This window comes from Heptranchias perlo, chromosome 14 (assembly GCF_035084215.1).
Source record: "Heptranchias perlo isolate sHepPer1 chromosome 14, sHepPer1.hap1, whole genome shotgun sequence".
Classification (NCBI taxonomy): domain Eukaryota; kingdom Metazoa; phylum Chordata; class Chondrichthyes; order Hexanchiformes; family Hexanchidae; genus Heptranchias; species Heptranchias perlo.
Window position 1 is genome coordinate 25,802,163 of NC_090338.1, and position 23,383 is coordinate 25,825,545.

The 23,383-nt window shown below is 43.9% G+C and overlaps 1 protein-coding gene across 2 annotated transcripts in view; it reads left to right on the forward strand.

The window, feature by feature from the left end:
* Nucleotides 1-23,383, forward strand: part of gabrb2a (gamma-aminobutyric acid type A receptor subunit beta2a) — a 302,038-nt gene that overhangs the window by 179,480 nt on the left and 99,175 nt on the right. For both annotated transcript variants that reach the window (XM_067996136.1, XM_067996135.1), the window contains one exon: nucleotides 13,212-13,432. In XM_067996136.1, coding sequence (XP_067852237.1) covers nucleotides 13,212-13,432 — 221 coding nt within the window. The remainder of the gene's footprint in view (nucleotides 1-13,211; nucleotides 13,433-23,383) is intronic.

Here is a 23,383-nt window from a genome sequence, read left to right on the forward strand (position 1 = left end):
GGAGCCAGAATGCACCTCCCCTGTAAGAGGTGCTGGCTGCCTTTAAGTAGCGTCCTGAACTCCCGATATCGCCACCCCCCCACCTTTAGGCGCGCAGCCAATGAATAATTTGGGTAACTCCGGCTGTATGCATGAATCATTGTAATTAGCACACAGCATGCATACTGCGTGCAGCCTGCATCGATAGTAACTGACGCGGGTAGTCCACACCCCGCGCACCCGTCCCTGGATTTCACCTGGATTTCTTGGCCATTAAAATTATTTTGTCAAAATGTGTCAACCCATTGTCTGATGTAAATTGAGTATACATATTTTTGAAGGTGTTTAAATTTCTCCCTATCTTCACATTGACAATAAAGATCTGATATGTCATAAATGATTGGGAGAAGGTTATGATAAATACCAACAACAAGAACAACAATATGCATTCATATAGTGCCTTTAACTATCAGTAGTAAAATGTCCCAAGGTGCTTCACAGGAGTGTTATCAAACAAAATTTCACACCGAGCCACATAAGGAGGTATTAGGACAGAAGAGGTAGATTTTAAGGAGCATCTTAAAGGAGGAGAGAGAGGTAGAGTGGTGGAGAGGTTTAGGGAGGGAATTCCAGAGCTTAGGACCTAGGTAGCTGAAGGCTGCCAATGGTGGAGTGATTAAAATCGGGGATGCACAAGAGGCAAGAATTGGAGCTTGCTGACAACTTCTTACTCGTCATGAAATCTGAATCATATTAAAACCAGTACAGGCCACATCTGTGATGCCTCTACAATATATTGTGGAGCAGAGAAGAAGATTGCATCAGGAATACCACAAATTAATCATGTCAAGCAGCAACTAAACAATGGACCCCTTCAGGGTAACACGCATGACATAACCAAGTTAACGACATATTAAACTTCCAGCAGGTTGCGATGAAATTCTGAGGATTAAAGACAGACCAAGAAAATCAAAAAGCTTTAAATGGATAAAACCGCTGTTAGACCAAACACTGCAAGAAACAAAATTCATTAAGTTGATAAAAATGCTTTACAAGGTGTCTGCTATGGAAAATGAAATGTGCTAAATAGAAGAAAGAAACGCTGTTTCCTAGTCATGCCTCATGCAACACATACATTATTCCTATGCTCAAATTCAATTTTGTCATTCTTAATGTACACTAATGTTCCTTGATGCAATTAAATTGTCACATTGTTGTGTAGGTAGATTATGTATGAAGGCACAGGGAGATGGTCGGGGATAATGTGCAGACCAGTGAACACATCAATTTTCAGTTCTGACGAAAGGTCATCGACCTGAAACATTGGGCTCGATTTTGAATGGGTGGCAGGACGGCAGCGGGGGGGAGTCAATGGGCGCACGGGTAACCCGGCTAATAAAATCCTACCGTTTCACACGCGATCGTAAGTTAATTGGTGGCCCTTTACGTGGCATCCGGGTTTGCCATCCGAAAGCTGCGCAGTGGGCGGACTGCGCACCCGCATCACAAGTTGTTAGCTGGAGGAGCTCTATTTAAAGGGCCATTGCTCCAATGGCTTTAAACACCAGAAAACACACAATATGGAGCAGCACAGGGGCAAGGCTGCTCCAAGGTTCAATGATGCCTCTTTGCAGTAGCTACTGGATGGGATGATGAGGAGGAGGAGGAGGAGGAGGAGGGAAGTCTTTTACGCGCGGACCACAGAAGGAAGTGCCTTGCCTCTGCCACCAAGAAGGCCTGGCTCGAGGTGGCAGAGGAGGTCACCAGCAGCAGCAACATCTCCCGCACCTAGGTCCAGTGCAGGAAGCACTCAGCAAAAGTGAGTACACTTGCTGATTCTCCTGCATTCCGTGTTCCACATCACTCTGAGCTTCTAGATGCATTGCTCCTCAGAGAGGTCCAGGAAGCTAAGCCTCGGTTTGTAGACCCTGTGGCGAGGGTAGTGCTTCCTGTGACGGCGCTCCCTCTGTTGTTGCCCTCTGTGCTCTTGTGCAGGTCCCTGTGGCGCAGCACTGTGTTGTGAAGCTCCAAGTGGCAGAAGTGCATGCCATGCCTGGCAAGGATGGGGATGTTGCTTGTCCTCGGATGTAGTGGTGAATGCAGCCATGGTGCACCCCATCCTGATGATGTCAGTTTGTGGGGGTCCGAAAAGTTAGTAAATATGCGTAAACAGAAGAATTTTGACTGTAAACCAAAAATTTTCAGTCTAAACACAAAGATCGCCCAGCCAAAAGTTTGTCTGAGACACCTAAGTGTCCTGCTGCAATAACTTACCTTTTATCCCTATCTGTCAAACAGGCATTTAAAAGTCCAACTGGCTGCTGCCTGAAACACGTCTCCTTGAACATGGAGTATTTCCCACAGCATGGGAAACACGCTGTGGTTGAAGTGAAATCGCACCCTTGCCTCAATCTCCACAGAATTAATGACTTCAACAAAATTAACGATGTGAATAAGTGGTTTAAGTATCATCCTGCCGGCTTTAATTGCCGGCGGCATCTGGATTCATGAAGTGCGCGTGCACACTGATGCGTCTGTGGCAACACGGCGGCGGGTTGGAGCCGGTTTCCGAACCCACTTGGGATTTACGCCATTTTCGCAGCCCCGCCGTCCCCAACGCACCCGCAATTTGATTTCAAAATCGAGCCCATTAACTCTGTTTCTTTCTCCACAGATGTTGCCTGACTTGCTGAGTATTTCCAGCATTTTCTATTTTTATTTCAGATTTCCAGCATCCTCAGTATTTTGCGTTTAATTTTCAGCAGGTCTTAGTCCATTCTTCTGTTTTACTTAGAAAGCTGTCAGATCTCTACTGATCTAACTTTCTTCTGTTGTTCTTAACTTGCAGTTTGCATTTTTTCTGGTAAGGAAAAAGCAGATGGATAATTAGGACACCAACTGATTCTTAGTATCATAGTAGGTACAGCACAGGAGGAGGCCATTTGGCCCATCGTGCCTGTGCCGGCTCTTTGAAAGAGCTATCCAATTAGTCCCATTCCCCTGCTCTTTCTCCATAGCCCTGTAGATTTTTACCCTTTAAGTAGTTATCTAATTCCCTTTTGAAAGTTACTATTGAATCTGCTTCCACCACCCTTTCAGGCAGTGCATTCCAGATCATTACAACTCGCTGCGTAAAAAAATGTTTCCTCATGTCGCCTCTGGCTCTTTTGCCGATCGCCTTAAATCTGTGTCCTCTGGTTACTGACCATTCTGTCACTGGAAACAGTTTCTCCTTATTTACTCTATCAAAACCATTCATGATCTTGAACACCTCTATCAAATCTCCCCTTAACCTTCTCTGTTCCAAGGAGAACAACCCCCCCACATAACTGAAGTCCCTTATCCCTGGTACCACTCTAGCAAATCTCCTCTTCACCCTCTCCAAGGCCTTGACATCCTCCCTAAAGTGTGGTGCCCAGAATTGAACACAATACTCCAGTTTAGGCCTAACCAATGTCATAAAAACATAAGAACATAAGAAATAGGAGCAGGAGTAGGCCAATCGGCCCCTCGAGCCTGCTCCGCCATTCAATAAGATCATGGCTGATCTGATCCCAACCACAAATCTAAAGAACACAAGAAGTAGGAGCAGGACCCGGCCACTCAGCCCTTGGGCCCTCTCCGCCACCCACAGGGCATTGACCGATCCGAACTTATAAAGGTTTCGCATAACTTCTTTGCTTTTGTACTCTATGTCTCTATTAATAAAGTCCAGGATCCCATATGCGTTTTTAATAGTTTTCTCAAATATTAAGCTTTTTCGTGTTCAGACTAATATGACTTAGATCTTAACTAGCAGCTTTACCTGATTTCCATCAAGCTAGCCAAAAACATTAGATTAATTCTTATGTTTACAAACTTGTTTTGTATTTTGATTTTATTGGTATTGCAGCATAACATTATCAATGTAGTAACATTTTTGTAGGGTTTTGAAACGTTTACTTTTCAAAATGTCTTTAATTTATGAAATTGTTGCTTCTGAATTCATGTCTATTATCCTCTGCAGTACTAGATTCTTGTCACAATACAAAGTCTGATCCAGGCACTTCCCCTCAGGGAGAGAGGAAAAGTCAGTGGGATCATCATCCCTGGGGCAAACTGGCTTACCTCCTAGTAGCCAGTTCAGGTAGCATAAGTAGAAGCCTGGAAAAATATTGGTCAGCTGCAAGTGGTGAGCCATGCAGGGAGAGCAAAAAAGGAGAAACTAATTTAGAGAAAGAGGGTTGAACCATTACAATAGAAGGAAAATGGTTTGATTTTGGCTTGAATTTATTGCGGACAACTGGTTTAGCCATTCATCGCCAGATCTGTCTGGACCACATAAAGCACTATCGGGTCCTGCTCTCCTCTGCCAAAACTGCTCTCTATTCCAGGATCATCCTGGAAAGCAAAGATAACCCCTGGCTTCTCTTCTCCGCTTCTTAAACCCCTCTCCCTGCCCCTTCCACCCTCACCTCCAACGAAAAGTGTGAGGAGCTCATGGAATTCTTTGTCACTAGCATTGAGACCATCCGTTCAGCTGCCTGTGCCACTTCTCTCCCTTCCCCTAGCCCACCAAGTCAAATTTCCCCTATGGTTCTCCCCTGCCCTAGTCCTGAACTCACATCTTTCTCTAGTTTTTCTCCTATCTCCCCCCATGATCTCTTCAAGCTCATCTTGACCATGAGCCCCACCTCCTGCTCTCTCGACCCTATTCCCACTAAACTGCTGACCACCCAACTTTCCTTCCAGGCCGAGATGTTGGTTGATATTGTTAAGGGTTCCCTCTCCTCAGGTACTATTCCCCTCCCCTTCAAATTTGCCGTCATCACATCCCTCCTCAAAAACCCACCCTTGACCTCTCTGTCCTTGCAACCTACCGCCCCATCTCCAACCTCCCTTTCCTCTCCAAAGTCCTTGAATGTGTTGTCGCCTCCCAAATCTGTGCCCATCTTTCCCACAACTCCATGTTTGAATCTCTCCAATCTGGTTTCCGCCCCTGCCACAGTACTGAATCAGCCCTTTTCAAAGTCACAAATGACATCCTGTGTTGTGGAGATGCCGGTGATGGACTGGGGTGGACAAATGTAAGGAATCTTACAACACCAGGTTATAGTCCAACAGTTTTATTTGAATAAAATATTCAAATAAAACTGTTGGACTATAACCTGGTGTTGTAAGATTCCTTACAGACATCCTATGTGACTGTGACTATGGTAAACTATCCCTCCTCATCCTTCCCGACCTGACTGCAGCCTTTGACACAGTTGACCACACCATCCTCCTCGAACGCCTCTCCTCCGTCGTCCAGCTGGGTAGGACTCCACTCGCCTGGTTCCATTCTTATCTATCCAATAGTAGCCAGCGAATCACCTGCAATGACTTCTCTTTCCGCTTCTGAACCATTACCTCTGGCATCCCCCAAGGATCTATCCTTGGCCCCCTCCTATTTCGCATCTACATGCTGCCTCTTGGTGACATTATCCGAAAACACGTCAGATTCCACATATACACTGACGACACCCAGCTCTACCTCACAATCACCTCCCTCGACCCCTCCACTGTCTCTCATTTGTCACGTTGCTTGTCGGACTGGATGAGCAAAAATTTCCTCCAACTAAATATTGGGAAGACTGAAGCCATTGTCTTTAGTCACCGCTGCAAACTCTGTCCCCTAGCCACCAACTCCATCCCTCTCCCCGGCCACTGTCTGAGGCTGAACCAGACCGCTCGCAACCTTGGTGTCCTATTTGATCCTGAGATGAGCTTTCGACCACATATCTGCTCCATCACCAAGACCGCCTACTTCCACCTCCGTAACATCGCCTGTTTCCGCCCCTGCCTCAGCTCATCTGCTGCCGAAACCCTCATTCATGCTTTTTTACTTCCAGACTGGACTAGTCCAATGGTCTCCTAGCTGGCCTCCCATCTTTCACTCTCCATAAACTTGAGCTCTTTCAAAACTCCGCTGCCTGTATCCTAACTCGCATCAAGTCCTGTTCTCCCATCACCCCTTTTCCCGCTGTCCTACATTGGCTCCCAGTCCGGGAACGCCTTGATTTTAAAATTCGCATCCTTGTTTTCAAATCCCTCCATTGCTTTGCCCCACCCTATCTCTGTAACCTCCTCCAGCCCTACAACCCTCCAACATCTCTACGCTCCTCCAATTCTTGCCTCTTGCGCATCCCCGATTTTAATCTCTCCACCGTTGACAGCCGTGCCTTCAGCTGCCTAGGCCCTAAGCTCTGGAATTCCCTCCCTAAACCTCTCCACCTCTCTACCTCTCTCTCCTCCTTTAAGACGTTCCTTAAAACCTACCTCTTTGACCAAGCTTTTGGTCGTCTGTCCGAGTAACTCCTTATGTGGCTCTGCGTGAAATTTTGTTTGATAATGCTCCTGTGAAGCTCCTTGGGACCTTTTACTACATTAAAGATGCTAAATAAATGCAAGTTATAGAATCATAGAAAGGGTACAGCACAGAAGGAGGCCATTCGGCCCATTGAGTCCATGCCAGCTCTATGCAAGAGCAATTCAGCTCGTCCCACTCCCTCGCCTTATCCCTGTAGCCCTGCAAATTTTTTCCTTTCAAGTATTTATCCAGTTCCTTTTTGAAGGCCATGATTGAATCTGCCTCTACCACCCCCTCTGGCAGTACATTCCAGAACTTGTTGTTGTTCTTGTTGAATTAAAGCAGGGTGTTTAATTCATCAGGATTGGCACATTTTAGAAATTAAGTTTATACACAGTTAATGGTGTCAGTGGTACTACTTTCTTTCCATGTTTATGAAAGGCGTATCCATGTTCCTGCATTTGGCTGGAGTCTCTTCCATGAGATCATGATGTTATTTTTTCATTTGAGGTTTACAATCTCACACCAATTTTGACTGCCAGTAATTTCCAGCTTTCCTATTTTTCCTCTTGGAGAGTAACAGAAAGCAAGAGAATGCTAAGGAGATGGCGCTATTACCGCATCCATTGCAATGCAAAAACCTTCCTATTAAAACCATAGGCACTTTTACAGTCGATGTTGGCAATTAATTTCTCTTGCTCTCCACAAAGGAAAAAAAAGAAATCTCTTGTCTGATAACTGAGCATGCTATAGAAGATAAAGAAATGCAGAAAAACTAGATAGGGAGAAGATAAAAGAGAGAAGGAAAGAAGAATGTATTAAAGCCATTTGGCTGTCCCCTGCAGCCTATGTAACAAATGCAATTTGCTGCTTCTAACTTTTTTTTTGGCATAAGTCAGCCCTTCAGGTATATGGTTCTCAACTGAAAATCTCACACCTAGGATTTGTTAGTAGCTCTGGTTTGTCAGAAAACATTTTGTGACTGGGACTAGGAGTGCTGAGTTCTTATTTTCCTATTTATAATCACCCATTTATGATCTTACTGCAGGGGAATTTTTAACACAAAGAAGGATCATTTCCTGATTTTGCACTTCCAATGGGGAGTTTTGCCAACTGTTTAGGCATGCATAGTGCACTAATTTAAATGGCTGGTAAATCGTGTGTAACATGCACCTGAATTTCTGATGATACTTTCCAGGAGGGCAAAATTGGAAAATTACCCCAAAATATCTTCCCTTTAAAATCCTCTGAAAATTAGATTCATGAAATACCTCAACTCACTGTACATATCTCCCTTTTCTTAACACATTTAGAATTAGTTGGTGATTCTGAGGAACAAAGGAACAAACTTGCATTGATATGATGCCTTTCACAATCACAGGATGTCTCAAAGCACATACAGCCAATGAAGGACTTTTGAAATGTAGGCACTGTTGCAATGTAGGGAAATGTGGCAGCCAATTTGTGCATAGCAAGCTCCCACAAACAGCAATGAAATAAATGTACAGATCATCTGTTTTAGTGATTTTGGTTGACGGATAACTGTTGGCCAGGACACCAGGAGAACTCCCGTGCTATTCTTCGAATTGAGCTATGGGATCTTTTACATCCACCTTAGAGGGCAGATGTGGCCTTGGTTTAACGTTTCATTCGAAAGATGGAATCTCCAACAGTGTAGCACTCATGAAGAATTAATTTCTGTTTTAATTTATACATAAGAATATTTTTCATACAGTATAAGACTATAAGATAGTACTTTTAAAATCCTTCTTCCATAAAAGGAAGAACTAGCATTTATATCATACCTTTCACATTTTCAGGACATCCCAAAATATATCATACCCATGAAGTACTTTTGAAGTCTTGTAATGTAGGCAAACGTGGCAGCCAATTGCAAGCAGTAAGGTCCCACAAACCACAGTAAGATAAATGACCAGTTAATCTGTTTTGGTAATGTTGTATTAAGAACTCCCTGCTCCTCTTCAAATAATGCCATACAATTTTTAATGTCCACTTGTCAGTTGCACGCTATTATTGTTGTATGTTATTACAGTAAGCCCTGACTGAAGGGATAAGAATTTGCTTTCTGCTGATTCTAAGCACCTTAAGTTAAATTAGTTTGGGCAATCTTAACCCATTTTAGTGGGAATGAATCCACAGTAGGAAGCTACCTAAAATTCCGCACTAATTGACAGTCATACTCCAAGACACCATGAAGATTTATGGCAGGTGGTCTTGTGTAATTGAGGTTTAGGCACATTGTTAATGTTGTGTGAAGGGAGTCTTACTCTACATCTGAACTGTATTATATCAGGTTTGTGGAGTGGTGGATGCTGACGATGGGTGCAAGAAATTGAATAATGTTCTTTTCCCAAAATTGACCTCTTTCACATTGATGAGTACTGTAATCAGAATTATTTAAGTTATGTAATTTATTTACAGGTCCATAGCATTTATTTACAAAAATACAACTATATGTTTTTTTTTGTATTGTACCATAATCCTGGACTATTAGCAAAAGTTTATGCCTTTCACTTAATCCTACCAATTACTGTCTCTAAAATTGTATTGCCCTTTGTAGGGCCTGAGCTGCTATAGAAATGTCTTTAGTAATATTGAATAGAAACTGATGGAACATCAGTAAATTGATAAACTCATTAAGCATTTATTAAATCAAGTGGAAAAGCTAAAAGCAAATCATAATGACAAAATTTGTGAACTAAAAACTCTGCGATTAATAATTGACATTAGTTTTACTGTTATAATTAAATGCATGCATAGTTTTTACTGTTAGTGACATTTGCTTAAGTATTTCTCTTATTTTACAAATTGGATGAAATATTATTGAGAATACCTACGAGGTGCCCCTCTAATGAAATGCATATGTAGTAAGCTTTCAGTAGCTCAATAAGATGCCTCCATAACAAAATGGCAGTATGGTAAACCAAGGGTTAATATAAGTGGCCCATTTTGCTAGCTAGAATTAGAACAATGAGCTTTTCAAATGAGTTTATCCTTGATCATTCGTTTATGTTATTAATTTCCTGTATGAAAATGTATGCTTTATTATGAATCAAGCAAAGCGATATGATAAGCTGAATTCTGGGGTAAGCAGGTGTAGGGAGTGTTGTTTTGCAGCTACCTAATGAATGGATCCTTATTTCGGACAAGGTCGAAAAACATCCCAGGCCTGAGATAAGTGAGACTCCCTTTCCTGTGACCGACGTATGAACAGGTATCACCTGTGAGTGGTCGGTCATTATGTCAGTTAGTATGGCTTGCCCAGACTCAGCTTATGATTGGTTTTAACCCCTTGCTACTCATGTCCCTCCCCACTCTGAAAATGTATAATTGTGTGAACTTTGACTGTGTAATTTGCCTGTTCTATGAGATTGACCAGATGTCCCAGGATGGGTGGACAGGGAAGGGAATGGATATGTTACACATCCTAACGGACCAAACGCCCCTAATTATGGCCCACCCTATGTTCCCCCGAGACGTAATTCTGAACCGAGAAGAGGAGGAGGGAGACAGACAGGGTCAGATGGCTGTTTCAATTGTGGTCAGCGGGGCCACTGGAGCAAGGAATGTCCCTCCCGTAGACAACAAAAAGGGGAACAGATGCAGGGGCAGCGAAGAGGAGGTTGGCAAGGAAGTCAAGGACGAGGAAGATATACGGACTTTTCCCAAAATAATCCATTCCCCCAGTATTGACTAGCTAACCTTGTGGTGAACGGGATCCAGTCAGAACAGGAGCCCGTTCTGTCATTAATGATCGAAGGAAACCCACATACATTCTTAGTAGACACCGGAGCAACTATGTCATCTGTCCGATCGGAGCTCAATCTCCCTGAGTCCGGGGAAAGACAGAGTCTGTCTGGTTTCCAGGGACAAGTGAACCAATACCCGATATCTAAACCAGTGGAAGTATATTTTGGAAATGACTCAGTAAAACACCAATTTATAATCACAAATGGACTAGACTGTAACCTCATGGCTAGAGACTTGCTCTGTGCATTCCGCCTGAGCATTGAGTGCGGGGACGAAGGACTGACTGTGAAACCATGGGCCCCCAAAAGGCAGTGTTATGTTTCCATCACCCCACAATGGTGGTCTCTAGATTTTAAGGATGAGGGTCCCCTTCATGTAACCTTGGCTTACGATATGAGTGGGAAGAATAAGGGATTGGAGGACTTTTACCGAAGCTATGTAGGAACGGAATGGGAAGTTATCCGTCGAGCTATGGTTACAGGACCAGAAGGGAGAGCAGAGTATGTTGAGATCCCCTCAGAGTTATGGAAGGAAGCACCTATTACAGGTTACATCGCTCGACGTGCTGCAAAAACAATGGGATGGGATCCAGGATACTTTGAAATAAAAGGAGCCCCACATAATTACTTATCATAAAATGGTGAATTTTTTTAAAAAGAAGATGAATGCTTACCCCAAGATGATTGCAAGGAAATACTCTAATTGGGGGGTTCTGATAACATCATAAACTGTAACAGAAAAGCTAGAATGATTTATAACTGTTATCAGAATTCAGGGGCTAAATGCAGCCATAATTATTTCAGGTAGCTTATTATTTTCTAATGGATACTGTAAACTTTGTAATGTGTTTCTATTAATTTTTCCCCCAATTTGAGAGCAACTCTGAGTGAAAATGATGCCAACCTGTACACTGTGTATCACTAATATATCTAAATGTTGTTTCTACAATCTATTCAATGATAGCATAACTGATATAACTAGAAAACATTTCACATTTCAGAAAATGTTCTATTACAAGTAATAATACACCAAATATGACCGCTGGAAGTTCTTATTAATATTTCATCGTGAATTACTAATTAATGAATGCAATTTTTGATTGGTTTAAGTGACTGAGCAAAATTGTTACTTTCTCTACTTACGTAAACCTGCAATTTATTGATATTTGAGGGTATCCTGCAATGCCAGTTTCTACCTCCCATTGTTAAGTCTATCTTATTTTCCTGCATTAAGTATTTCTCAGCTATATACCATCCCATGAACAAGAGGATGGGCAGGAGAATTGTTATGAGTTTTTGCCAATGTCGCTCTTTAGAAAACGCACAAGACCAACCAACCCTATGGGATAACTTGCAGTCTAATTTTTGTTTTCATCCTTCTTCGTGGATACTCACAGGTCTCTACTTGGTGCCTTACCCTGATAAGGCAGTCAATATAAGGAATTTACCAGCCTATATTTTCTGCTATTGGAACAATTTTAGACCAAATGGCCTATTTAGACCAATTGTAGACAGATTCAAAAGTGCTGTTTGCAACCAATTTTTATTAACATAGCTTCAGATGCAAATTTCATGCGCACAGCGATCAGAAAATTAAAGTGTGTCAGAAAAGGGGAGCAAAAATTCAGAAAGCCTTTGGAAAAGCTGAGAAGGTATCTCAATTCTTTAACAGCTTTTGCCAAGGCTGAAGAGGGAGTGGATGAAGAAGTGACAGCAAAAATTAAGGGAAAAGTAACCCAAGATGCGGAAATCAGAGTGCAGGCAAGTGACAAGGCCACTCAGCACCCAGCCACCCATTTGATGGCTACTGAATTGGAGTTAGTGCCGCAAGAGGCGCTTGTGAGGTGGGTAACCCTCAGTACCGCTCACCATTCCTAATACCAGGACATGGAACAAAGTTTCAGACCACAGCTGACCATTGCCATCACTGTCTGTGCGAGCCCATGCTGCATGGTAGCTGCAAGCTTGTAGCATGTAGCATACCTCTGTCTCTGGGACTCTGCTGACCTAGGTCTTGAGAAGACAGTTTCCAATGGTTATTACCAGGTAGACATGTCAGAATCTGCAAGTACATTTAGTAGTATTTTGGTGGGTATGGCCAATCAGGGTATACTGGCTGTTGATCACTCTGGCATGCCTTATTTCATACACTGCCTTTGAAGGCATGATGTACTGTGATTGAGGTGCTTTTGCGGTTGCATCCAACATTACGGTTAATCAGGCATTTGCATACCTTCGTGGTGTCATTGGGTCTGCTGTGCCAGCATCCTTTTGGAGCAGGGGCCTCTGCATAATTATTTGCCAAAGTGAGATCTGGTCATCTTCTACTTCCAAACATCCATAGGGGGGGATTCCCACTGGTAAATCATTTGGAATCAGTTAGCTCAAAGACTATGAGAATCTAAGTACCAGCAGAGAAAACAAAATCAAAAATGGTCAATGACTAACAAAACTCTGATTCAAATTATTTATTTGTGTTTTTAAAATCAGTTACTGCTACAGCTGATTCCCTAGCAATGCTGGATGCTCAGTTCACATGGTCATCCTTTGGCAATGACATCTAGTACATCTAAACATCAGAAATGGCATGCAAGACAACCCCACCCCCAAATTAATATTACAATGAAGCTCCAACTTGTTTGAGATTGGTGTTTCTGGCAGTGTTGGTCCCCACTCACCAGGAACATGGATGCAGAAGAACAGAACTCCCACCTATTTTCCACTCCCGGCCACTCAGTTTGCACCAGTAGAACAGATGGCTGGAAACAGAAAATCCAGGCTGATAAGGATACAGCATAATCCTCGGGGTGTTGAAGCACACACTCAAACGTTGTGTTTTTATTTCAAAATGCAATACTATTTCAAAGAATTAAAAATAAACATTTATTTCATGGAACACAAGCACCCTTTAGTGATGAAGAATTATTGGCATGTTATTGCTTGAGTCTAAGATGCAACATTCATTTTTTTTAACCAAAATAAATTAAAAGCATGTTGTGATATTTTTTATGTATATAATAACAACATTAAGCAGATAATCTTTTGATATTTTTAAAATAAATTCTGGACTCCAATAAAAAGGATTTTGGTACTTTTAACTAAAACATATTTTCCTTCATTTTTGCATTTTTTAGGATTATACTTTGACGATGTACTTCCAACAGGCTTGGCGGGACAAACGACTATCCTATTCAGAAATACCTCTGAATCTCACATTGGACAACAGAGTGGCTGATCAGCTCTGGGTTCCTGACACATATTTCCTTAATGATAAAAAGTCTTTTGTGCACGGTGTTACTGTAAAGAACCGAATGATACGTTTGCACCCAGATGGCACGGTTTTATATGGTCTCAGGTTAGTACCAGTTTTTCCATTTTATAAAGCTTAGCAGCATTAGAATCTTATTTCCTTTCTCAAATCTAGTTCTAGTCCTAAACAGTCTGCTGCATAAACGTCTGACATCTGTGACTATGGAATTGCCATGATGATACGGCTCCTCCATGTGCTGAAAACTACAGTGAGGATGCCAGACTTTATGCCAATTAATAGTTAATGAGGGAAACTTGCATCATCTATCTTTGGGCTGGTCTTCACTTCTGCATTCCAGCATACACTAAATCTTCAGAAGTGAAGATATTATGTGAGATTACTGTTGCAGTACTTTACACTGCCCAATATGTTTTCATGTAGTTCTTCATGGAATAACATCAATGTATCCAAGTAAAATCCAGCTCTGATAAATTCAAATCCCTAGGGGATTGGTTGATCCAGAGCACTGTTGTTTCATCCAGGAACCCGAGGCAGGAATTCACATTGTGATAAAAGTCTCTTGTGCTATAAGTGTCCCAAGGGAGCAAGTCAGTCTCATTCAAATTCATAATGGAGGGTGGGTCACTGGCTTAGAACTGCTCATAATCTGACACAAGTTGCATTAAATTGTCAATCTTATTCACACCACAGGGATGATTGAAGTGCCAGTGGAGTACGGTGCAGTTTTCTGAGATTGAAGTCAAACCACCTTATTAGGGTCAGTGTGGAGGGAGCTTAAAAATAGATCTAATCAGATGAAATATTCTCCCTGTCTCTTTGAGTGGGAGTGGAAATACTACTTGAGTACCACCTGGGGTATGCACTGACGTATACTATTAGGCAGAGTGGAAAGAAGCTTTACTGTATATCTAACTATATTACACCTGACCTAGGTGTGCTTGACACCGACACTGTGGGCCCGATTTTAGCACCCGCTCTCGGGTGCGTTCTCGGCGGGGGGGGGGGGGCATCGAAAATCGGAAAAAGGACGACCCCGACCGGATCGCGCCTCGATCCCGCCCACTTCCGGGTTCCGCGCCGGCGTGCGCGCGCAGACCCCGCAGGTGGGAATCCCGCAGGCACTTAAAGCCAGCGGGGTTCCACTTGAGAGTATTTATGTAGCTATTTCAGGTCATTAACTGACCTGATTGAGCTGTTTTTTTACCAAGTGTGGGATTTTACGTTGAACTGAGACTGTTTCCCATACTGGGGGAAACACTCTCACTCCCAACGGACGTGTTGCAGCCAGCAGCCTGTGGCAGCTGACAAGGTGCATTCCACAGGTTGGGGGGAGAGCCTTCACCAACGCAGGAGGACACTCCGTAACATTGGGCAACGCTTGCCCTCCACCACCCTCCTCCAAGCAAGAAGATGCACCAGCGTGGAACCGCAACCCCTGTGCGAGGACACACGTTTCTACCGTGCACAACCCCTCAGACCTACACCTGCCAGATGGGTGCTGCGTTGACATCCTCGGAAGATGAACAGCGTGACCAGCCTCAGCAGCCTCGCAGTCCACGCCGTCCGCCTCAGAGACGTGGATCCCCACAACACGGTGCTGTGGCACATCCACCTGCACAACAGGATGGAGGGCAACCGCAGAGAGAAATGCGTCGCAGGAGGCACTACCCTCCGCAAAGGGTCTACAGACCGAGGCTCAGCTTCATGGACCTCTCTGAGCAGCAGTGCATACGTAGGCTCAGAGTCACTCGCCAGGTAGTCGCCGACATCTGCAGCCTCCTGAATGACGAGCTGCTCCCGGATGGACCAAGCAGCATCTTGTTACCCGTCGCCATCAAAGTCACCACTGCCCTCAACTTCTTCGCCTCCGGATCCTTCCAGGGTGCCACGGGGGACATCACAGGGGTCTCTCAGTCGTCTGCACACAAGTGCATAAGGCAGGTTGTTCCGCAGGGCCTCGAACTACATCAACTTCGCCATGGATGAGCGCAGCCAGACGGAGAGGGCGGTTGGATTCCATGATGTGGCTGGCTTCCCAGGGGTGCAGGGTGTAATCGATTGCACCCACATAGCAATACGGGCACCTCCGCATGAGCCAGGGCTGTTCATCAACAGGAAGGGGTATCACTCCATGAACGCCCAGCTCATTTGTGACCACCGCCAGAGATTCCTACACGTGTGCGCCAGATACCCTGGCAACTGCCACGATGCCTTCATCCTCAGGGAGTCCACCGTCCCGCCCCTATTCCACGCACCTAACACCGGCAACGGCTGGCTCCTCGGCGACAAGGGATATCCCCTGCACACGTGGCTTATGACACCTCTGAGGAACCCCATTACCGAGCCGCAGCGTCGATATAATGACAGCCACATTGCTACCAGGTCTACAATTGAGCAGACCCACATTGAGGACGAAGATGAGGAGGAGGAGGAGGAGGAAGAGGAGCAGTACGAGCGAGAGGAGGAAGAACGACCCATGGGCCGAACACCGGCGCACCTGCGTGCTCGTCAGGCCAGGGAGGCACTCATATGCCAACGGTTCTCCTAACATCACACTGTGTGAGGCGTTCACATATCATAACGTGCACAGACGAGGGTCCATACAGGCTCCCTCCACAGAAGAGTGGTGCCTGTACACCTGCACCAATGGGTGGGACCGGGTGTTCGTCGTCATGATGAGGCGCACGGAAGGGACCTAGTGCACAAGCCGCAGAATAATGGACAAGAGGCGGCAGCATTGGTGAGAAAAATTCAGTTTATTGTGTGGTGCCAATCAAGGACTAGAAATAAAAAGATAACAAATCGACAAACACCCTGGTGCAATCCCTGTGTGTTCACAGAACCTTAGGTTTTCTTTTTCTGGAACCCCTACGTGGTGCTACCCCTGTGGCTCCAGCAGAGGTGGTGGCAGGTTGCTCCTGTTCGTGCCCTGACCGGGTAGATGCTTTGGGCCGACGCCCCCTGTGTTTCGGTGCCCGTGAGGGCACCTCCACAGACTGCTCCTCCTGCACCTGTGCAGGGGCAGACTCGGCCACCTGGAGAGGATGGACTATTGCGGGCACTGGTTGAGAGGGGGGCAACGGGTGAGACGTGGGGGCACCTTGAGTAGCGTCCACACTTCCATGTCCCCGTTCACCATCTTCCCTCTCATGGCCTAGGCCCACATCACACCTTCCACCCTGCTGGACGGCAGTTTGGAAGGTGTGATGTGGGCTATCCTGTCATTCCTACTCTGACTAGCCCGTGGCACTGGTAGCAATCCTGAGATTACTACCCTTGAGGTCCTACTCTTTAGTTTAACTCCTAACTCCCTAAATTCAGCTTGTAGGACCTCATCCTGTTTTTTACCTATATCGTTGGTGCCTATATGCACCACGACAACTGGCTGTTCACCCTCCCCCTCCAGAATGTCCTGCAGCCGCTCCGAGACATCCTTGACCCTTGCACCAGGGAGGCAACATACCATCCTGGAGTCTCGGTTGCGTCCGCAGAAACGCCTGTCTATTCCCCTTACAATCGAGTCCCCTATCACTATAGCTCTGCCACTCTTTTTCCTGCCCTCCTGTGCAGCAGAGCCAGCCACGGTGCCATGAACCTGGCCACTGCCACCTTCCCCTGGTGAGCCATCTCCCCCAACAGTATCCAAAACGGTGTACCTGTTTTGTAGGGAGATGACCGCAGGGGACCCCTGCACTGCCTTCCTACTCTTCCTCTGTCTGTTGGTCACCCATTTACTATCTCCCTCAGTAATTTTTATCTGCGGTGTGACCAACTCACTGAACGTGCTATCCACGACTTTCTCAGCATCGCGGATGCTCCAAAGTGAGTCCATCCGCAGCTCCAGAGCCGTCAAGCGGTCAAACAATAGCTGCAGCTGGACACACTTCCCGCAGGTGAAGGAATCAGGGATACAGGAAGGCTCCCTGAATTCCCACATCCCACAAGAGGAACATGACACGGCTGTGGGATCTCCTGCCATGACTTAACCCTTAAGTTAGCTTAACAACAACTACAATGTCAAGAGAAAAAAAAGGAAAGAAAAACTACTTACCACTCCCTTTAAGGAGTTTACTCCTTTAAATTGTTCTTAATTTAGAGAATGTTAACTGCACTAGGGACCTTGATTCACTAAAAAATAAATGCTACTTCCTATAAGACCTGCAGACCTTCCCTTTCTTTTTACTTTAGTTACTGTAGATAAGTAGAAATACTCACCTGAACCTACTCACCAATCAGGTGCCTCCCCTGTGTCGCGTCCCGATCTGATTCCTGACGTCACTTCGAACTCGGTCGCAGCTCCGCTCGGCTCGGCTCCTCTCAGCTGTTCTCAGCGCTCTGAAATCCCGCCTTTTATCGGACGCTCCCTCCGCTCGGCTTGGCTCCTCTCAGCTGTTCTCAGCGCTCTGAAATCCCGCCTTTTATCGGACGCTCCCTCCGCTCGGCTCGGCTCCTCTCAGCTGTTCTCAGCGCTCTGAAATCCCGCCTTTTATCGGACGCTCCCTCCGCTCGGCTTGGCTCCTCTCAGCTGTTCTCAGCGCTCTGAAATCCCGCCTTTTATCGGACGCTCCCTCCGCTCCGCTCGGCTCCGCTCAACATGTTCGATTCTCAGTAATAACATATCTCTCACTTTTCAAAATTCAACAAAAATAGTTTTAAAAATACATTTTGACAGACCATGCAAACAATCCAATGATGGGATTTCAAAGACAACAAAAAACTGAATCAAAATTTTCTTCGCCTTTTCGGAAGCCATTAAGCCTCGTTGAGCTCAGCATACTGGCCGCTCGGCGTAACACAGGCTGGGAATAAGGAAATTCTTGCCCCCTCTGACCTCAGGGACCATGTTTGGAACCACCCCAAACAGGCGATCCGGAAACTACCAATGAAGCTTGGGACCTGGAGTATCTGGGTTCTGGTCCAATTTTGGGATCCTCTGCTGCTTTCCAAGCAAAATTACATTAACAGTGCACCACTAGGACTTGATTTTCATCTGAAAGTCTTGATAATAGTCTAATCCGGGTTTATTTTACTTTATTTTATAAACAATCACTGTTTCATTATGGAATAAAAGAAAAAAAGGGTGGAATTTTCTTTAAGGTCAGGATTGCCACTAGAATTGGGACAGGATTGGACTTCTGACCATTGGTCCGACCCTGCTGTGACATAGAACTACTATCCTGTGTCAGGCTCAGTTAAGTATACAGGGCAGGCTCCCTTTGTTTTCACTGCTCTTCATTGGGAGTCCGCCATTGCTGTGGAGGAAAAAGTAACGCCCTGGAACTTTCAACTTTGGCAAGGATGTAAAATGAGCAATATTGGATCAGCCATCTGTTATAAACCCTGCCTGATTTGCCTGAAGGAAAATTAGGTGGGGTGTATAATGGGTGGCCGATCTGATATCACCCGTTTTACATCCCCCTGCCAAAGTTGAAAGTTCCGCCCATGGTGTTGCAATGGGACATCTTCAGCAGTACCTGAAATGGACAGGGACAAATTTAAAGGGGGCCCTTAAAAGTGTCAGCATTTACCCTTCATGCAAGCAGACAGTTTTAATCACATTTACCTATCCTGTTCCCATATCCCTTCCACCCCTTTTCCGCCTATATAATGTGATCCTGAATGTTGACATAGTTTTTGCTTCAACCACTGATCCTGGAAGTGAATTCCACAGCCTTGGAACTCTGTGTGAAGAAGTTTCTTCTGCCTTGAGTTCTAAATCTCCTACTTTTAATCTTGTATCAAAAGTTAAAACAAAGTAATTCATAGATCCCAATTAAAACATTTTTAAAAAGTAATTCTGATGGCTCAAACCTCAAAAGTGATACAAGAAGAGTGGATAGCTTACAGCTTGGCCAGCATTGCAATTGGCTTCAATGCCCTGACTTAGGAAAGGGAAAAAGTGGCCAGGTTACTATACAGCAACCCCTACAATAAGTGTGTGAGTGGGGATATTGGTCAAGGAAAGAATCAATCACAGTTGTGATGCCTTCCACAAATAGTCTGCTGGTGCTCACTGCAAAGGATTGCACATGAACACTGGTAAGGTATCTGCAGCTGACCATCACATGTGGAACCATGAAAAAAAGAAAGAAAAAAAGGAAGGAAGGAAAGAAGGAAAGAACCAATTTAATTTATATAATGCCTTTCATGTTTTCAGAATTTTCCAAATTGTTTTACAGTCAATTAATTACTTTTGAAGTGTAGTCACTGTTGTTTTGTAGGCAAATATGGCAGCCAATTTGCACACAGCAAGTTGCCACAAACAGCAAACAGGCCAATTTATCTGTTTTTGATGATGGTGCTTGGGGGATAAATATTGTCCAGGACACCAGGAGTACACCTTCGTTCTTCTTCAAAAGGTACAATGGAATCTTTTATATCACACTTAGGGATCAAACAGGGCCTGGTTTAAGCATCATCTGAAAGATGACACCTTCAAAAATGCAGTACTCTCATTGCAGCATTGAAGTGGCAGCCTGGCTCAGAGTTCAACCACGGAGTCACGGCTGAGACGTAACTAATACTTCAGGAAAGGAAAAGAGATGAAGGGAGGGGTGGAGAGAAAAAAATTAAGAACACTCCTTTAAAAAAAACAAATTCACAATTTTTGTGGTCGCTCTTTTGTAAATTCAGGAATTCATAACCATATTTTCAGCCACCATGTGTATAAACTTGCTGCTAAGAATTCCATTCTCTTGAGGCACTACCTTTTCATTAGAAAAGTTAAAAAATACATATTAGTGTATTTGTGAATATCTTCTTAACATAGCATTTAAAAGTTGATACATTTGATATAATTAGTCTGACATCATGAATGTACCTATCAATACAGGCATTTTACATGTTTCAGAATCAGGTGACTAAAGATGAGGGGGAAATAGTTGGATATGGGTGCACAGGGGCTATCCTCCCTTTTTGAGGGAATAATGTTGGTTTAGTCAATTTGCTTCTGTTGCTAGGAGAAGGTGGTGCTGTGCTCCTATTTTCTACCTATTCTCCCTCTGCAGGGATGTGTGGTGGGTTGCTTTGGGGGCTCGAGAACCATTTAAGGTCTGAAAAGTAGCACAACTCTCTCTGTTAGCAGTGTGCAAATAAATTCCTTGCATTAAGCATCTGTGGGGCATATGCTAGTTAATGTGTGTAATGCAACATGCAGCATTGCTTTTTTGTTAAGAGTGAAACTCACTTCCTAAAGTAAGGAGAAAAGGAAAGACTTGGCAACACACACACTGTATGTCTGGACATTGTCAGGAATCTTCTGTTATTTAAATCACATAGTTGTAGGCACAATAATATATGGACATAATTCCTCCAGCATTATCCATATGATATAAACAACTGCTGTGGAATTAGTATTTTTCATGCAATAACACTACACTGTACAATTGAGGAAGAGATTCAATAGGGACATGCAAACCTGTCACAACTGTATGAATTATACTCCAGGGTAAGAGTCTTAACTTAGGCTATTGAGATGTGGTCATATGCATGAAACCCAGCAGTTGTCATTTTTGCATTTGTCTCACAAAAGTCTTACAAGTATTGTCTGTGTGAATTGCCTTGCTACTTTACCGGATAATTGGATCAGTGCTGAAGTATGTACTTTCTGATTAAATAATCAACTTATAGTGTGTGAAGGTATCTTGGGTTGTCACTTTAAGTATTAAGTGCACCACCGGGCACTATTACGCCATTCTAAGCTTTTTGGCCTAAGTTATTAATAGTAGTTCCAGCAACAGCAGTCACCACTTGTGCAATAATGCTTGGAGCAAGCTTTATTGGCAGGGGAAGCATGAATAGACACGATTACAGTAGATGCAGTACAAGGATGTAATTTATATTAGAACAGGTTAAGGTCCCTGTCAAGACTATCACAGCGTTGGAAAATCCCAGGGACAGTCTTCAAAAAACTTAGCATTTTGAATTTTTTAAATGTGCTAACATGTGTGTCTGTAACAATCATTATGGATCAAAAATTATTAAATCAGTATTTATTATTTGAGTAAATAAGTTAAAACATTCTAAAGAGTCTAAATTCATTAACAAAAAAGATCCTGCATTTTATTTTATGATGGGTTGAATTTAATGATCACCAAGAATATCAGTGCTAGGGAATGGAAAATCTTTGTACATATTGTTAACATCATGCATGCCAAAGTCAGGCACAGGATGAACTAAATACAGAGTTAAGCTTCCTCTACTTCAAAAAGTTATTTTATTATATGAGACATTACAGAGACTAGATACAGTGTGGTTTTCCCACAAAATATATAAAAGATTAAATATAAGTACATTTGATCTGTTTTGGCATTACTCCAAAATAGATATTGGTGCATACAAGACAAAATCTGCTCTTATATTGTGGTTATATAAGGGATGATGGACTAGTTTTTCCTCCAGGAATCCATCCATTTTCAGATGTTGTTCTGAGGAAAATGGGGCAGTAAGGGTCTTCCATTTTCCTCCACCCCCACTCCCAATCCCTCAAACTGCCTGTTCTCTTGTAGTAGGCTTATTTAGTTTAAGTTAAAAATGGTAAGTTTTTTTTATTGAGCCAGGGGGGAAACAGAGTGCGCCTCCTGGCTCCACAGCAACACTGCAGACCACTCCCAGCCTAGGTTTGTCACCTTACATCACTTGTCTGGACATCACTGAGAGGGTGCAGAACATTTTGAGGGGGGAAGTGGAACAGCCAGACGTATTGGTTCACGTGGGAACCAATGATATAGGAAGGAAAAGGGTTGAGGTCCTGCACTCAGAGTTTTAGGAGCTAGGGAGGAAATTAAAAAGCAGGACCTCAAAGGTAGTAATCTCTGGACTACTCCCAGTGCCACGCGTTACTGAGTATAGGAATAGTAGGGTAAGATAGGTTAATGTGTGGCTGGATAAATGGTGCAGGAGGGAAGGCTTCAGATTCCTGGGTCATTGGAACCAGTTCTGGGGCAGGAGAGATCTGTTCAAGATGGACAGGTTGCACCTCAACAGAGCTGGGACCAATGTCCTCGCAGGGAGGTTAACTAGTGCTGTGGGGGAAGGTTTAAACTAATTTGGGAGGTGGATGGGCACCAGGTTGAAACTTTAGAGAGGAGAAACAAGGTGCACAGAGGATTGGAAGAGAAAAATAGCACTAGAGTAAAGAATAGTTCTGAAATAGGAGGGTTCAGGGGACAAATGCGAAGCAGTCTAAGATGAGTTTGGAGTGCATCTGTGTAAATGCATGTAGCATGGTAAATAAGGTTGGTGAACTGCAGGCACAAGTCGCCACATGGGCCAATGATACAGTGGCAATAACAGAGACCTGGCTTAAAGAAGGGGAGGATTGGGAACTTAATATTCCTGACTACAAGATATTCAGGAAAGATACGGAAGGAAAGAAAGGAGTAGGGGTGGCAGTATTGATCAAATAAACTATTCTGGCACTGGAAAGGGATGATGTAGTTGAGGTGGTCAAAGACAGAATCTATTTGGTTAGAATTGAGGAACAATAGGCCACCATAACAGTGGGAAGGAGATAGAGGTGCAAATTTGCAGGAAAATTACAGAAAGCTTAAAGATCTATAGAGTAGTGATAATGGGGCCTTCAATTATCTCAATATAGACTGGGATAGTAACAGTATAAAGGGCAAAGAGGGGGAAGAATTCCTGAAATGTGTACAAGAGAACTTTCTTGATCAGTGTGTTTTCAGCCAATGAAGAAGGAAGCAGTGCTGGATCTAGTTCTGGGGAATGAAGAGGGGCAAACGGAGCATATTTCAGTGTGGGAGCATTTGAGAAACAGTGATGATAATATCACCAGATTTAGAATCAGGTAATGGAAAAAATCAAGGAACAATCAAGCGTAAAGTACTTAACTGGAGGAGGACTAATTTCAGTGAGTTAAAAAGGGATCTTGCCCTGGTGGATTGGAATCAAAAATTGGTAGGCAAAACAGTAATGGAACAATGGGAGGCCTTTAAGAAGATGGTTCAGGTACAGAGTAGACACATTCCCAAGAGGGGGAAAGGAAGGGCATCCAAAGCTAGAGATCCCTGGATG